The sequence below is a fragment of the Prunus dulcis genome, chromosome 3, assembly GCF_902201215.1.
Source record: "Prunus dulcis chromosome 3, ALMONDv2, whole genome shotgun sequence".
In the NCBI taxonomy this organism is placed as follows: domain Eukaryota; kingdom Viridiplantae; phylum Streptophyta; class Magnoliopsida; order Rosales; family Rosaceae; genus Prunus; species Prunus dulcis.
In genome coordinates this window covers 12,401,486-12,418,757 of record NC_047652.1, presented here as the reverse complement: position 1 = coordinate 12,418,757, position 17,272 = coordinate 12,401,486, and the positions used below count along the sequence as shown (strand labels likewise).

The 17,272-nt window shown below is 37.1% G+C and overlaps 1 protein-coding gene across 3 annotated transcripts; it reads right to left on the bottom strand.

Moving 5' to 3' along the window:
- Window positions 1-5,537: 5,537 nt before the first annotated feature.
- LOC117622100 (transmembrane E3 ubiquitin-protein ligase FLY2) lies at window positions 5,538-17,166 on the bottom strand. 3 transcript variants are annotated; one of them, XM_034352640.1, is made up of 15 exons: window positions 16,517-17,165; window positions 15,421-15,493; window positions 12,798-12,925; window positions 11,948-12,063; window positions 11,771-11,831; window positions 10,969-11,014; window positions 10,810-10,887; window positions 9,967-10,124; window positions 9,821-9,880; window positions 9,586-9,679; window positions 8,567-8,734; window positions 7,294-7,622; window positions 6,533-6,649; window positions 6,294-6,454; window positions 5,538-5,900 (listed from the first exon to the last, which is right to left on the bottom strand). In XM_034352640.1, exons 1-14 carry the CDS (start codon window positions 16,694-16,696, stop codon window positions 6,353-6,355), a joined length of 1,710 nt encoding a protein of 569 aa, XP_034208531.1. In that variant the 5' UTR covers window positions 16,697-17,165; the 3' UTR covers window positions 5,538-5,900; window positions 6,294-6,352. The 3 variants fall into 3 exon arrangements, with proteins under 3 accessions (XP_034208531.1, XP_034208530.1, XP_034208532.1); XM_034352639.1 differs by having other exon boundaries at window positions 10,969-11,035; window positions 16,517-16,939; XM_034352641.1 differs by lacking the exon at window positions 8,567-8,734 and having other exon boundaries at window positions 10,969-11,035; window positions 16,517-17,166.
- Between the last annotated feature and the right edge of the window lie 106 nt (window positions 17,167-17,272).

Genomic DNA, 17,272 nt, shown 5'->3' with positions numbered 1-17,272 from the left:
ATAACATAAATATATATAGGGGCCCAATTTTTACTTTTGCCCTGGGCCCTGAAAAATTCAGGATCGACACTGCTGCTCATAGCAGAGCAATACAAAACTACCAAACTAGTCCATAGTCATTCCAACAAATTCGTCTTGGTATTCGAATACCACATCTGCAATCGTCATTAGTCAGTTTCATTGACCAATCCACACCGATCGTAGACTGTTTGGGCAAGCAATTTGTCGTCCACAAATTTGGTCGGGAATTGCTGGTTTCTGGTATTTGCGATTCAACCGAACAACGATATAAAATTCTTTAAAATATTTTGACACCCGTCTTTACATAACCAGACCCTTAACACCGTTTACTCAATTTTTTTTTTAGTTGAACATAAACATAATATAAATAAAATAAATAAAAACTCATATCTACATCCAAACATGTTTACCCATATTACTTCCTCCGCCGCATCTTTATGGTTCATAGTCGTCAGACTCTTTCATGGTCATGTTCCAAATTCAACTACGATCTCAACGGAAAATCTCTCATGATGATGATTCGGTGAGCTTGGTAGTAGAGTCTTAACTTTTTCGCCAAAACTACAAGGGACAAAATGAGCCTCTCCATTTTCGGATAGTGAGTCTCTGTATCAAAGAGGAGCTGAGCTGACTGCTGAGTTGGACACCGCCAGATAGACAAACAAATCTTCTCCTAGTGCGGGTTTTGAAAGCATGAGAGGTGAAGTGAGGTAGGTCATCAAGTTTTGAAAAGCTACTTCGCACTCTTCATCCCACTTATCTATTTGTCCTTTCATCAAGGCATTTAAGAATGGCTTGCACTTGTCGGTGGACCTCGAAAGAAATCTGTTGAGAACTGCTGCTCTGCCCATTATACTTCGTATCTCTTTCGTTGTGGCATGCGAGTTCATGTTGAGGATGACCTTGGTTTCATTTGGATGTGCTTCGATGCCTCTTTAGGTGACTAAGAATCCCAAAAATCGGCCAAATGAGACTTCAAACGTGCACTTCCTCAGGTTCAACTTCATGTGGTACTTTTAGAGTAGGCTGATGGCTTCAGCAAGATTCTTGATGTGATCTACTCGTTGGGGAGCTTTGACTAGCATGTCGTCTACGTAGACCTCCGTAGTCTTGCCAATTTGCTCTTTGAAAATTTTGTTCACGGACTTCCAGTACGTTGCTTCTGCATTCTTTATCCCAAAGGTAGCAATATGTGCTTATTTCGATTATGAAAAAAGTCTTGGCTTTATCGTCTTCATACATCATAATTTGATTGTAGCAGGAGTATGCATCTATAAAGCTTAGCAGTTGGTTACTGAAAGTTGAATCTACGAGTTGATCAATTCTTGGCAGGGGAAAATTGTCTTTTAGGCATGTCTTATTAAGGTCGGCTTAGTCCACGCACACTCTCTTCTTGCCTTGGTCTTTCTTTGCCACTAGAACAACGTTGGCCAGCCACTTTGAGTAGGAGACTTCTTCAATGAAGCCGGCAACTAGGAGCTTGTCAAACTTGGCTTCAATGATGGCAACTCGCTCGAGCTTGTTAAACTTGGATTCAAGTTGTGTCTCTTCTGCACTATTGGTCTGCTAGCTGGGTTGACATGAAGGTGATGGCACATGATCTGTGAATCAATGTCTGGCATGTTATATGGTAACTACGCGAACACGTCTTTGTTGTTCTGGAAAAAGGTTGTTAGCTCCATCTTTTCCTTTGGGCTTAGGCGCATGCTGATCAACACTTTTCTTTTTGGCTTATCAGGATCAAAAGGTACTAGCTCAACGTCCTCCTCGGGCTTTCATCCTTCTTCAAGAGAGACCTCCGAATGGATTCCTTTGTCTTGGTCCTGATTTTTTAAATTCCTATTGGGGAATGGCTATTCCCTTCCTTTTCTTATCTACTCGACTGTCAGGAAAGGTATTTGCTTCCTCCCCTACTTGTTCTACTCTTTTCAGATCTGCTTGACTTACAGAGACGAACTGGGCTTGCTTACTTTCTTGAGCCCTTAAGCTAAGCATCTTCTTGTCATCGCCAGATTGCTATTAATCTGGCGACACCGCCCCCGGTCATTCAGTAGCAGATTTTTTGGTTCCTGGTAAAAATGATGACATTGATCTTGCCAATCTATGGTTTGCCTAGGATACCATTATAGGGGAAACTTCGTCGATGATCATGAATGTATGAGCACTGATCACTGTTGTGGAGTAGACATCGAGCTCTACCATTCCTACAATGATCAAGGTTGCTCCGTTAAAGCAGGTCAGCGACCTGGCTGACTTGTTGATCTTGGCCTCCATGCCCATCTGTTGGACTACCGAAAGTTGTAGGATATTAGATGAACTACCCTCGTCTGCATGAATTCACTTGATCATAGCTTGCATGGTTTGGATGCTTATGACGAGGGCATCATTGTACGGTAGATCAAGCTCAATCAAATCTTTCTTTTGAAAGTCGATCACGAGATCGTCTTCAATTGCTAGGCAGTTGATTGAAACTTGGGAGATGACAATGGCTTGTTTAATTTTCCTCTTCTTTTCCTTGCGAAGATTCCTCGGAGTCAGCGAAGAATGTATTAATCTGTATGACCTTCTGGGAAGGCTCCTTAGCGGCATCGAGATCTTTGATCTGCTTGAGGGCTTTATTAGTCACCAACTCCGTGCAGTGACCTTCTTTTACGAGCTCTTCGAAGTACATCTTCCAAGGAAGACACAGTACTTGTTGGTACTCTTTCCTTCAAAGGTGGTGGTCTCCTCAGTCAGGGTTTATCCTTCAGTTGGGCCAAGATTTGATATATCAGGATAGTGAACTTCGTATAGCCTTCATCTGCTAGTGCGCCACTTTAGGATAGTGCTTTGCACTTTCCTCCATAGTTCCTGATGCTGGGCTTATCACCTTTCTAACCTGCCTCATTGGGTGGTTGTTCGGCTTGCTTAGCAAACTTCTTTACGACGATTTGATCGTCATCCTAGAGCGCATAGCGTTCCCTAGTCACAAAGACCTCTGCCAGAGTCTGGCTGCGAGCGATAGTTAGCTCGCGATATAGGTCGTGCATGGCTATAAACCCTTCATGAAGGCAGAGAATGTGATTTGATCATCGCATCCTACAATATTGGCGTTCTTCGCCTTGAATCTTTTGATGTAGTCTTAGAGGGACTCATCATGCTTCTTACCCAGGTTGAATAGTTGGTTGGCTTGTTTCTTGATCTTCTGGTAGAAAGTGTAGTCCTTGGTGAAGACAAAAGCCTGCTCCTTGAAACAGCTGATTGACCTCAATGGCAGGGTATGGAACCAATCCTAGGCTGTCCTTGTAAGGAAATCGAGACATGTTCGTGCACTGAGCTTGCAAGGGACCCTCTGCAGCTTGTCTTCGTGAGTTGGCTCTTCCAGACCTAGCAGGTGAGCGTTTTTCTTCATGTATTTCATGGGGATGATCATAAGATCTTCGGGGGCCTAATCTCATGTGAATGTTTCTCTACATGCCCAGTCGGGCATGAACATCAGATCATGGGCCCAATCTTTCGTGCATATTGATCCTTAGACTTAATCTCGATCGGAGACTTGATCTACTTTAAGCAGGGCTCGCGGATGCTTACGACATGCCAATGTGCTGAGCAACACACTTTTGTCCTTCTATTGGCCTGTTTACTCCTGCTATACCTGCATAGGACCTCTCAAATCGCTTTCAATTTCGAAAATGTTGAAATCTATTTTTGCGATTTCTAAGATGAAATGGTTCTAAGAGCACCTCCAAGTGAGATGTCAAATACCAAACATCAAATTCAAATTTGATGGCTGATGTGGCAACTTGACATCTTACACAGAAGAAATTCTTCGATTTCTTCCAGAAGTAGGTGCTTATTCATCTGCTTCTCATGTTCTGTGAATAGCCGGGACATTGAGGAATATCCAGAAAGGCATTTAGGAAATCGGTCTGATTCTATCTCTGTTCGTTCCGCCATTAACGATAAATAAATCAAAAGAAAAAGTAATATATGGAGATATTTATACTTCTTTTCATATACGGAAATATGAAATTCAAGGTTATCCAAAGCTATATACAAATCATCCACATCTTAGTAAAAGGTGCTTTAGATGCACGTGGTTCCAAGTTAATGCCAGATAAAAATGATTTTGGTTATAGTTTTCCTTGCGATGGTCCAAGACGAGGCGGTACTTGTGATATTTTATTATTTTTCTCTCTCTTTTCTTTTTTTATTTCTTTTTTTATTCCCTTCCATCATTCCTTAAGTCAGTCCTTTTGAAAATACCAGTGTAAGTGAAGATCCAATTATAAATGATATGGATTACATTTTAGTGTTGATTTATTTTTAATTAAAAAGAAAAGAAAAGAAAGGAAAAGAAAATATTCATTTGACATCTTTCTTTTGGGATGTCAAAAATAACATCTCAACCTCCAGCCTTCATTCCACATCGGTTGGAGATGCTCTAAGTTATTTTCAAATCCCATTTTAAAAGGCAAAACGTCATTTTTAGTCTGTGTAGTTTGCTAATGCTGCCATAGTTTTAATTGTCAATTTTATCCTTGTAGTTTTTCCATTTTGTCAATTTTATCCTTGTATTTTCAATTTGAAGCAATTTAAGGTCACGTTTCAATTTTGTTCAAATATTTTTCCAATTCCGTTAAGTTTTGATCACATGCCCTTCACGTAGAGGGGTATTTGGTCCACTTGAGCCAAATTCCTCCCAGTTTACCCAAATTTTGAATAGGAGATGTAAATTTTTTCGAAACCCAAAACTCAAAAATCGCGCCTAAAGTGAATCAAAAGAACTTCAGCTCGTGTTTGATCATTAGATTGGCTCAAGTGAACTGAAATACCCCTACACGTGAGGGTTGAGGGGTGATGGGCACGTGGCTAAAGTTTAATGAAATTTGAAGGAATTTAACAGAAATTGAAACGTGTCCATGAATTGTTTCAAATTGAAACTACAAGGATAAAATTGACAAGATTGAAAATACAGGAACCAAAGCAATAAAACCGACAAACTAGAAGGACCAAAAGTAAACTTTTACCTTTTAAAAACCATTCTGCCAAACACCAATTTCGTTTTTAGAAAAAGAATGATAAACCTATTCCTTAGCCTTGGCAAGCAAATATGTAAATAATGCTTGGCTTCCTGAAGTCAACAAGACGGGTTGTTTACCAGCCCGAACGACTAAATCTCAAGCTCTGGGAACAAGCCACATTATGAACTAAATTCAGCTTATCATAAATTAGTGCAGGCGACGTCCAGAGGAGAGAATATTGTGCAGGGCTGTTCGTGCCGAATCAACTATTAAGTTAAGGGTTTTTTTTATAGTCAAGGTAACAAACTAGATTAACCATAGAGGAAAGGAAACTGTCCATGAGAAAGAACTCAATTCATCACAATTTGGCTCTAGCTCAATCTTACTCCAAGCTGACCTAAGATTCAATCGAGCTAGGGGCTTATCAGAATTCTATAACAAGCATTGCCTCGGCATTTGTAGGTTCTTAAAACTTGCATCTTAGGGCTTACCGGATTTTATAACAAGCATGTGTAAGTTCATCAACATCCTCGTCACTTATGAATGTGAAGATGCACAAAACATATATGTCGTACAAACAGCTTCAAAGCCGTTGCCATTTTTTCTTGTTTCCTTTTAACCATGATTGAAGACAATTACTCATCTTTCAACCTACTTCTAAAAATGAAAACGTGCAGAGGGAACCAACTATTGATGGGATTAATAAGGATTTGCACCTATGGAATTGCTTACTAAGATATACATTATACAACAGTGCAAAAAAAAATTATTGGCTAGAGTTGGCCGTTGCAGAATCAGTTACAGTTTGGAATTTGATTTGAGTCTGACCCTTCTTCTGAAGGTGTACTCAAGCTGATTATGGATTCAATACCCAACCTGAAATGGAATACAGAATGGCAGATTCAGAATTTATGAAATATTACATCATCATTTGGAAACTGGTGGGAATAGTTCATCAAAAGCCAAAAAACCCAGTGAATAAATTTGCAGAAAGTATGAATACACGTTGAACATTATTTTGGGAAAGAGATGTGTGGAACTAAAAAATCATTCAACAAAAATAATATTTAAGATGAAACGGCCATCTTATGGTCGTTGAATTATTAAAAATTCACGTTACTAGATATCTTCAAATCACATGGGAAAATCCATGCAACAATTGGTATGTAAAGAATTAGCCTCATATAAATTAAGAAAATCGTTGGAGCAGTCAACCCCTAAAAACTCATGTTTATACCGAAGTGCTTGCATGCTATCAAGTGAATTTACCAAGATTACTGAGTTGGGCGATGTCAGTTGATCCTATACGTGATATAGACAGTGATGGATCAGGCTGGTGGCAGTGGACGCCGACAAGTTGGGCACTCCATCTTTATATCCATCCACCTTTGTAAACAACCTGAATGAAAGAAATGGTCGCATGGTGTCACCTGCAAGTGAAATAGGATATTAGATCAAGTACGTATGTCTAGGAAGTTGTTACCATATAAAATATCCCAACACTGTACCATGCAATCATTTGAACGCTGCGTGAGATCAACTGCAGTCATGCAAATGACACAGTCTGTTGTGTGATGTGTATCCTGATCGTACCTTCTAAAGTAGCTATATTTTTCAGGTAGAATCTGCAAACCATCAAACAGAAATGATATGTACAAGTGACTTTGTCAAGGTAAAATACCAATTACACTTCCACAAGGAAACCTTGTTGCAATAACTGCACCTCAACGAAAGACAATTTAAGTTTAAAATATATATAAGGTTATTGTTGTATTCAAACAGCCCTTGCAAACTTCAAATATCTTTGGAAAGAGCAGCAGAGAATCATACATGTGCACCTCTATAAACACATGCACTGATATAGAAAGAATGCCAAGGTGTGCTACAAGCTGACATAAAATATATTATTTTCAAAATACAAAAGAAATTCAAAACTTAATACAAAATTTGTGTGTTAATAAAGGATAGTCTACAGATCTTCAAGATGAAAATTCAAAAATAATTTAGTGACAATTCTTTTTGTAATCATATGTTAATATTCTTATGTGATAACAAGTTAACAACCATGCAACTGCAAGAAGAAATTTGCATTATAGTCCAAAAGAATAAATCTGCTCCTAGCTTGTGGAAGTCCCACAACATGTTAACCATATAATTAACATTCCTTATCAATGCAGCAATTAGCTTGTGCGTGTCATTATGACATAAAAAAGGATGTGAACAAGAATGAATTTCTACGAAAATATAGATGACAAGAGTTGCATCAAACCTGACGAGGAATGAACCACCGAGAGCCAAGATAGTGCTGAAGAAGAAGAATTGATGCTTGCAGTCCAATAAATACACCCAAACAAATACACCAGCTCTTGTCGGGCTCAATACGCATGAAGTTGTTAGGGCAACCAAATATGTATAACGGGATTGCAAGCCGAGTAACAGTCATGCCTAAGATGTAATGAGGATGCAATGGTTTCCTCGAATCACGAATAACATTGGTGATTATTTGTGGTATCCAAAATGAGTACATAAGGAGAAGAATAGGTCTCAGGAAGTTATGGAACTCATACATGAACAGAATGCCTCCCAAAAGGATCCCATCTGCAAAATAGTTATACAGTTAGATAAAGCCTGAAGTTTGAAACAAAGAATCATATAATATGATTATTTCAGTCAACAGTTTAAACCTAAAATGGAAATCAGCAAGCACACATCAAGCATAGTGGATATCAATTCCATCTACGATCTATTTTTCTCCATCATGATACCCAAGATTAAGGATGATAACCATGTCATTAGGTATATCAATTTAGATAGTATTTGTTCTAACTACATCAGTATCTCAGAGAACTGCATTGATACATTGGATGATAACGACATCATTAGGTATATCAAGTTAGATAGTATTAGTTCTAACTACATCAGTATCTCAGAGAACTGCATTGATACATTGAAAGAAATTTTGATCAGTTCGTAAAGAACATCTTCAAGATGCATGGAGCTTGAGGGACTGTTTGCACATCTCCAAAGTCAACCCACTCATAGCCTAGGTTGATAATTGTTTCTTGCCATTAAATTAGTCAAGTTTATGAACCATTACATATTTCTTGAAATAACAAGAGATTTTATGAAAACCCTCACCCAATTTTCTTCCAGTCTCTTTTGGATGGAAAATTTCAACCTTATTATACTGGGTAAATGTTACCAAACAACTTATCAAACGGCCTTAGAAAATCAGTTAATAAGGGTGTAAATAACCCTAAACCCTAAACCCTAACATTATTCAGCTAAAAGAAAAAACTGATTTTAAGTGATCTGACAGTTGTGTGACATTTTTTCTTTCGAACTTTTGTTTTAAGCTACATACTTCTTCCTAGAGAATATAGAGAGATTTACTTCAAAAATTGGATATTAATGGACATGTAGAACCCATCTGTATGTGTGCATAATTCCCAATAAATGCTATTAACTCAAAAGTTAAACCATAAGTCGATGACGTGGCATTCCAGATGAAAACAAAGCATACATTCCAGAATAGCACTTACAGAAACGGCTATATAAAACTGAAAGCTCACGCCTCATTGTCTCCCAACCTTCTCCACTATTTGTCGGCCTACTAGCTTTCCATATAGCAAGAAGATATCTCATCTCAAATATTGAGAAGACAACAAACTTGAAAAAAGCGGCAGTCGCAAAAGCATTAAATAAGGATTCTGTATGAACAAGAAATAAGGCAAAAAGGCACAGTTAATAGGGAGAAACAGGAAATTAAGGTTTCAAAAGGACCATCCAATAGGTGAAATTTAAAGTGTCATGAATACATGAGATGACCATAAAGGTTGCACAAAGTATTAAATATCCTACCCCACCATCCTGAATAATAACACTAGAAAAAAATATAGAATGGTTAATAGTATCAGAAGGATATGCAAAAATGTTCTAATTCCTGACTCTGTCATGTACTCTCCCTTGGGGTCTTGAGAAAAATTTATTTACGTGAAATTTTGCACTTTGCAGTGCAATTTTAAAGTGCACATCAGGTATTTATGCCCTTCAGAAATCTAGTTTCCAAAAGCTACTATAAATGAGTGAATTAACCCTTCAAAGTATCCAAAACGCTACTTCTTAGCTATCTGTTGATCCGAATGGCAACTGACTACCTTAGATGATTACAACAACTTCACCTTTTGTAGTAAGTATAATTACAACAGCTTCATTGCAACTGTCGTACCAGAGTTACCTGGTTTGCCCATATCCCTTATGACACCTGATCCCAATCGCACAATTCCAAAGAGTGTGTTCAGGACCCAGTTGGATAAGATGATGAAGTGTGGCAGGAATAGGAAGACGGTTACCAATCTGATTGAGGAGTGGTGTGGGTTTGGTGTGAGTCAGATCAGTAAGATCCAAGGAAGAAGATGAAAGGTTGAAATTGAATAGCCCCAAGACTCGTTGAGAAGTGAATACACCGAGCCAGGTAGTATTATGTCTTACAACTATATTAAAACTTCTAAGATTGGAAACATTTACAAACAAGCTGATAACGATAAATCACTAAACTTACCAACAAGTATTCCTGCGGTCAAATGTAGAAGGCAAAGATAAGCATCCATGATAGCCTGTTGGCCAATCATTAGAATTGAAACTTTGGCAGCACCCTGCAAAAGGCCACTGTGATTACTTCTGTCAAGTAAGAAAACCGAACTGATAAATACCGTACTTATAATACTAATGACAGCATGTATTACTAAAATCCATATTTTTTCTTTCTGAAAGTATGTTTAGACAAAAATTCTTACCGACTGAGTGTTGCTATGTTCCATTTGGCGAATTAAGAGAAGAACTTGGAGAAAGGAGACCTGAGGAAATACATTAAGGAATACTCCTACACAAAAATGGCATATAACATTGAAATCAACCTGAAAGACTGATGAATAAAGGATACAAACGTGACCATCAAGGTATAGTTCACTGCTTTGTTGTAGTACACCTCAACGTTGACAGAAGTAGCATTTAGTACCAAGGGTGAGAAGCAATCTCCATCATCATCCACTGCAGGACTCTCCATCAATGCTTCTATGTGGTAACGATCACGATCACCATCTAATGGAAGATATGTAGCCAATTAGTAATAAGTATGGAATTTTCAAAACAAGATAAGAATCAGAAGATGGACATACATGACGATCATAGTTAATTACATACTCTCCATTTGGCAAGCAGGATAGGATCGGATTACACTAGAAGGATTGGACTATTTTTAGCATGTTTACTTACTCGGAATGGGTATTGGCTCCCCCTATGTTTAACACATGGGTAAATTATTCCAATTATTGGCATCCCATGCGCTTACTAACACATGAGGAATAAAAATTATGTGGGCTCCACATTAAAATCCATAATCCAATACCTGAAAAACCAGGAAATAGATTGATTAGGGTAGTTGATCCTGTACCCATTCCTTCTCTCCCCTATTCTTGAATTCCCCGATTCATGATTCCCCCATTCCAAGTAAGTAAACATGTCATCATTGGGATGGATCAGATCTAGCCTTTCACTTGAGATGTGTTTAGATATGGGGATGGGGGAGAGGGGAAATTCCATAAGACATGCAATTTTATGCAAAGTAGCTTCTCAATTATCCAAAACTAAATTATTTCTTATCAAGTTGCCAAGAAGTGTGTAAGTACGTTTTGCAGATACTGTATTTTTTAAAGTTCTCAGAAAAGGATGGTAAGGAAGCACATAAAGGAAAGAAAGAATCCATACGCTGAGAAAACTCAAATACCATTATGGGGGGATGAGATACGTGAAATTTGGCCCGCAATTTCTATATTACAATGTTTCTCCATTTCATAAATTGGAGCTGCAGTAAGAGCAAATGAAATTAATATAACATCATAAAAGCAATATGAAGGTGAGTTCATAGCAGAGTAGGATAAATTACAATGCCTTTTCCTCCATATCTTATCTCGAGGAGAATCTTGGAAAACCTGGGAAGAGAAAACTCCAAGCTGTTCAAAGAAATTATGCATGTAGCATGTGAGAACCCAAAACCCTCATTGGTAGAAGTATCATGTATGTCATACCGAAATCTAAACTAGTGTAATTAATGGTAGCAGTCTTGGAACATGAAACCAAACCCAGGTGAAACATTCACTGCTTCTTTGCTTTACAATATCTCTTTTGGCAATTAGTATATGAATTACCATTTAATGAATCTAGTGAAACATTTTATATTATGAATATATTAATTAAGGACAGCAGATCAAAATAACCCCAAGTTAAATCTAGTGCACTAAATTATTTGGAACACAAATTTGAATTTAAGCAATAAATAAAAATGGATTGATAGTGGAGAGATTAGAGAATAGAGGAGTGTGGCCATGTGGGGGATCTAAAATTCAAAGAAAGATACACTAGAATTAGGAAAATAAGATGGGACTCAACTGGATTTGGGAAGGCTGATAGAATAGGGCTTTTCTAAGCGTGTACATGTAATAAAGCTCATCAATTAGTTTTTTTTCAGGAAAAAAAAAATTTTAAGCTTGAGTACAACTCCCCAGGGGCACCATGTACCTCCACCCCTGCCTCTGGCATTCCGGATGACAAAATTCAACATAAATGTAAACTAACAAGATATGACTAAGCACAGCAAGCGAGCACCATGACACAATGCATCATAAGATGACAGAAAATCATGTAGAGTTATTAGCCTGCGTAACAATGAGCAGAACAAAAGATGCTACCATATGATACGGATTTGACAACATATAATCTTCTTCTTGACTGGACTCTCCCTCTTTTCCACTGCCAAATGAAAGAGAAAATATGTATAACAGAAAATTTTAATTTCAAACCAGGAGCAAACAACGAAATCAACAAAGAGGAGACGAACTTTGATTAAGAAAAACCATGAAAATTACCTGTTAGCTACCATTCGAAGTTGTCTAAACGGCCATATAAATACACCTTCCACCTTGATTTGAACACCACCAACATTGTGTTCATTGTCGAACACATCATGGAAAATAATTACACCCTGTTGTCAGCCAACAGAAGAAACAGAAATTATTTATTAAAAACCTATGATAATAACTCGAAAAAACAATGCGAAAAACAAATACTAAGAATAAATATCTAGAGGAAGAGTTCTATCAATTGTATATCCTACAACTGAACATGTTCCCAGGAAATACATCTAAATTAAATACTTTATGGCTTCAATATATCTATTAACTCATAAGGCAATGTAAAGCAGGTCATCAAGCTCAACAAGAAATGATAAAGTCCACATAAAGACTGAATCACAAATCAATAGCCACACTTGCCAAATCAAGTTAACGCTACAAAAACATTTGACTGCTTAAATCATGGAGAACATGTCCCATGAGGAGAAAATTTAATCAGGTTAAAAAAGAATCATGAGGCATTGCTGCATTGGCCTGTCCACAAGAGAAGGGCCCTCCTAGGTTCATGCCATTAGTGTACATGGAATCATCTCACTTTTAAATTTTGCATACACATACATTTATACAGAACTAAGTTCATTCATACATCAGACAAAAAACTCACCCACCCATCACCTGCATGCAATATGTATAGATGTCAAACTCATCAACAAACAGATAACATGGCATCTTGCAAATATGATTCATAACAACGGGGGCCTTTATCGATAAGCAAGCACCTTTTATCTCATGGACAAACGCATGCTATTTACCACTTGCAGACATTATTTTGATATGACCGTCATTAAAGGTTCAAACTGCTCACCTGCACGTAATGTACGCCAGTTATTTTTGTTTGCGTGCTAACTAATTCGATGATAGAGTTGCCGTCGGATTTTCTAAAATCCGGAAATCTGGAAGAGCTATTTGCAGAATCAGGAAACTTCCAAGTCCCTGCAACTCACATGTAAAGAACACATCTAATCAGGTCAAGACAGAAACACCTGGCCAATGAATGGATTTTAAATTGAAAATTTGAATTTAGGCTCCATTAATGTATAAAGTTAAAGTGCTTGAATATAATGTTAACATTGCAGAAAAAGTGTGCACCTATGTGGGAGGAAAGAGAAAGAATACAAGCAGAAAAGATTCACTGTAGTAATAGTTAATTATTTAAAATTTTATATTGAATCCAATCATTTCGATTTTTTTTTTTTTTTTTTTGAATAGAAACATTTTTATTCAAATTGTAAGGATCAAAACAAGGGCATTTAGACTGCAGATAAAAGAAAACACTAGCCGAAGAAACAGACACAAGGCCACTCAACACCTAACTAACCAACCAAACATAAAACAGCCCCTTAAGATACTACGGCTAGCAGATTGCGCATAATTGAAGGATAGGGTACATCCTTAAAGGCAAAGGAAGTTGATGCCCAAAGGGCAGCCCAAAACTTCACTCTATCCCATAACTCTGCCACTCCCACTCCCTTATAATCCTCGAATTTATTTCAAAGACATTTGATAGTATTTTGAATGATATTTCCTAAACAATGTAAACTTATTAAAACTCAAATCCATTCGTTTAAATCTCTCATCCAAACGTAGCATTATAGTATATTCAACAATTTAAGTCAGTTGATGACATTGCGCTACTTGTAGCATGGCAAAAAATTCAGAAAGTTTAATCATAGTTCCATTTCTTCACGTAAAGTGAACCATAAGATGCAAGCACCTATCAGGCAAGCATAACGAATTGAAAAATTAAGTGTTCATCCCAATGCATGTGACAAGTACATATCTCTATGCTTCATGTGACAGGCAATTCTAAGAACTCATTCAAATATGTTTTCTCTGCGACTGGGGGTGAAATCAAGTAAGTCTAAGAAAATATTATATCTTCTTGCATCTTCAATTAATTAAGTTTTGTTTGTTTATCACTGTTCCCAAAAAGCTTAAGCTGTTAGTATGTGGAACAATCATTTTAAACTCTTAACAGTCCCCCTCAAATGTGGGGGCCTCCTCCACGACTGGGACACATGGAATTCAATGTAATTTGGGAGGTTGCAGTTGCAAATATCAGAACTCAAGATCTTCTGCTCTGATATAATGGAAAGTTTGTTGGCTTACCACTGTTCTCAAAACCTCAAATTGTTAGGATGTGGAACAACAATTACTTGTACTTGAACACAACTAAGGGGTTAATGTATAAACTTACTGCAATCCAAAGTATCGAAAATATAAAATTTCTCACAACCTTCTATGTAAAACTTTATCAAAACATCCATGATTTTGATTGGTATATACAACCTTTTAAGAAAACTAAAACCGATAACATAAGTAATTGTGAAGTTTTTCCAAACGTTGTTATTTTAAAATCTTTATTAAGAAAGCACCAATGGGAAGCATTATCTACAAAATCGTATACCTATTAGATGCTAACAATTGCATTGAGGGTTAAAGAATAGACAAAGGCATTAAATCTGTACCTTCAAACATATAACCAATAAGATCTTAGTTATTGAGTATTAGAAACCCTTAAATTTTTCTGATCAGCACAGTAAGTGATGTAGGATATGGGTGAATTGAGAATTTAGGTAGAGTAGCAGAAGCAAAATAATGACAAACAGAAAATAGAACGAACAAGGATAGGTCTGGGTTTCGCTTCACACCAAGTAGTCCCCAATCTCTGGAAAATAAACTTTTCTTTATATCTCAACAACTCAACTCCCATAATGAATTACATAGAAGATGTATTTATAATAATCTAACCCTAGAGTGAAAAGGAAAATTAAACTTATTCTAGGTAAGAAATCCTAATCCAAATAAAATAGGAAACTTAGAAATCCTACTGAAATCTGGAAAAACTAAAAATCCTACTAAAATCTGGAAAACTTAGAGAACAAGTTAGAAACTAATCGCAGGAATACAATATTGCCAGATTTAAAGACCAAATTAAATGATTTCCTCTTCCATCTCTTTCTTTTGTAAACCCTAATGGGTTTGACAAAGATGTCCTCATCAGTAAGGCTACAACTTGGGTGGGCAGAACCTAACTAAACAAATGCCAAAAGAAAGTAATAGCCAGCTAGGGCAAGGTTTGTTAACGTGTTGACATCAATTAATATCATTTTATCCATGCATGCTTCTATCTATCTCTCAAGTGAGTTTGAAGCCATCTGAATCAACCAAGTTTTAAGTTATCAAATAGTTTATCGAAGTCCATGAAAATTCCCCTTCAGGAATCATGTATATTCATAATAGCATGGTTAAAGCTACACAATCCCCTAAATTCTACGACTTCCACCCAATTACCCCAGCAATAAGCTTCATAATACAAAATTCTATGACCAGAGTAACAAGAATATCTTATGATTCAGTTAGTAATCAACAACTTTTGAGCAAGGAATGGCCGCAATAAGATCGTACAAAAATATAAAGTGACAAACCTCTGTAAGTTCCTGTTATGTTCCACGTAGAAAATGGACCCAAATCACTTTCATCCTTTCTTACAAATAGCCACTGCAAACAGACAAATGAGGAATTTAATTGGTTTCCTCAATTTTATGACAGGAAAAAAAATAATTTAAAAAAATTGGTCATAAACATGATGAGATTACTTCAGAAAAAGATACTGTAAATGTCTGCAGGTGCTGTAATTGAAAAAATTTATCGGTTAGCAGTAAACAACAAACTAAGCCTTTACGTGATTGAATCTTTCCTTTATTTTTCCTGTGGTTACAGATTTAATGAATGTACAAAAATGAAATTGCAAACTTAAACCTCAAGAATCAATACAAATAATAGAATAATACGCGTGAGAGAGAGTAAGCCAAACCTAAACACGTTATCTTTGGGCTACCAAAATCGTGTACAAATTATTTTCACTAGAAATAGAATGGAGTTTGTAAGATGCACAGATGAGCTTTATGCTGCCTAAAAATGAACTCTACCACGGAAGTAACCAGCAAACAGAGACGATTTCGTATTTCTCCTTGTTCATATAACTTAAGTACTAATGGGTGGCTAAATCAACATTCAAATTATATGATACCAACCTACGTAACATAGTTTCAACTGCAGTTAAGTGAGGTAGCTGGATTCACAAAACAGAAGACAACAATAGATTTATGTAAAACTCACTATATCCAACTAAACTAACTTTGAATCATGATAGGCAGCAGAACTCAGAATTTTCCACTAAATAACTCAGAACCATGACTTATTAATCAGCTGGCATTCGAGCCAACTTCATAACAAGGTTCAGAACATGACCCTTACGTTTTCTAGCAAGTATGTAGAACTTCTAACACCACTATTGAGCTCCTCCATTAACCTCATGACCTTTGATATTGCAATTATCATCGTATCTCCATCATTCCCATCAAAATTCACACACATAGCAGCACTTAGCAGATCAAAATCACATTTCCACATTGAAATTCAGAGTCTTTACCCTAAAACATCATGCATTTCAATCACAAACAACCAAATACAACCAAATTAAGCACAAAAACAAAAAGAACCAAAAATTCTAATACCAACCTCATCACCCCACGAGCGAGTCCTTTCCCGCAAGGGTCTGAGACCCGCCACCGGCTGAAAAAGCACCAAAGCTACACACAACCAGAATGCAACCCAGTATAGAAACCTCAACTTCCTTCTCTGAGACCACAAAAACCCCAAAATTTTCACGACCCCCATATCCAAACTCAAGCAACCCATTCGAGAAATTCAACTCCGAATCTTCCCCACCAAACCTCTTTGTTGGAAATGCAAGCGAAAGCGAGAAATCAAAGAGAATAGGAGAAAAGCCATTGGAGTACAGAGCTTAAGAGAGAAGGGTTGCTTCAATTAGAGTCAAACATAGGAACTACCAGCCGATCAAACAGAGAAAGAGAAAGCTCAACGACTAATTGACCTCTTAAGCAACAAAACTAATAACAACGGCAACAACAAAAGAGGACCAGAACAATTCTTTTTGGGTATTGATTTATAAAATAGTACTACTAATTATAATTAATTAATTAATTAATTAATTAATTAATTAATTATTAATAATTATGGGTTGGAGGTTAAGAGAGAAGGGTTTGAGAGCTTATGACAAAAGAAGCCGTGGGTGGTGTTTGTGTTTATGTTTTTGTGTGGAAATGGTGGTTGACATGTCCACTGGTTTTCTCGGTTTTGTGCTCTGGTTTTTGGTAAATGCAGGTCAGAGAGGGGAGGGCTTCGAGTGGGGAAGGTAGGCGTACGCGCCAAGAAGCACGTGGTACTCACGCCTCAATTGAACCAAATTGGATT

Excerpts from the sequence above, each read along its gene's own strand:
- LOC117622100 (XM_034352639.1), bottom strand. The coding sequence starts at position 16,696 with ATGGGTTGCTTGAGTTTGGATATGGGGGTCGTGAAAATTTTGGGGTTT. Across the intron at positions 15,494-16,516 it reads CTCGCTCGTGGGGTGATGAG|TGGCTATTTGTAAGAAAGGA; the intron begins GTTGGTATTAGA and ends GTCTGTTTGCAG. Across the intron at positions 8,735-9,585 it reads GACCGCAGGAATACTTGTTG|AATCCTTATTTAATGCTTTT; the intron begins GTAAGTTTAGTG and ends TTGTTCATACAG.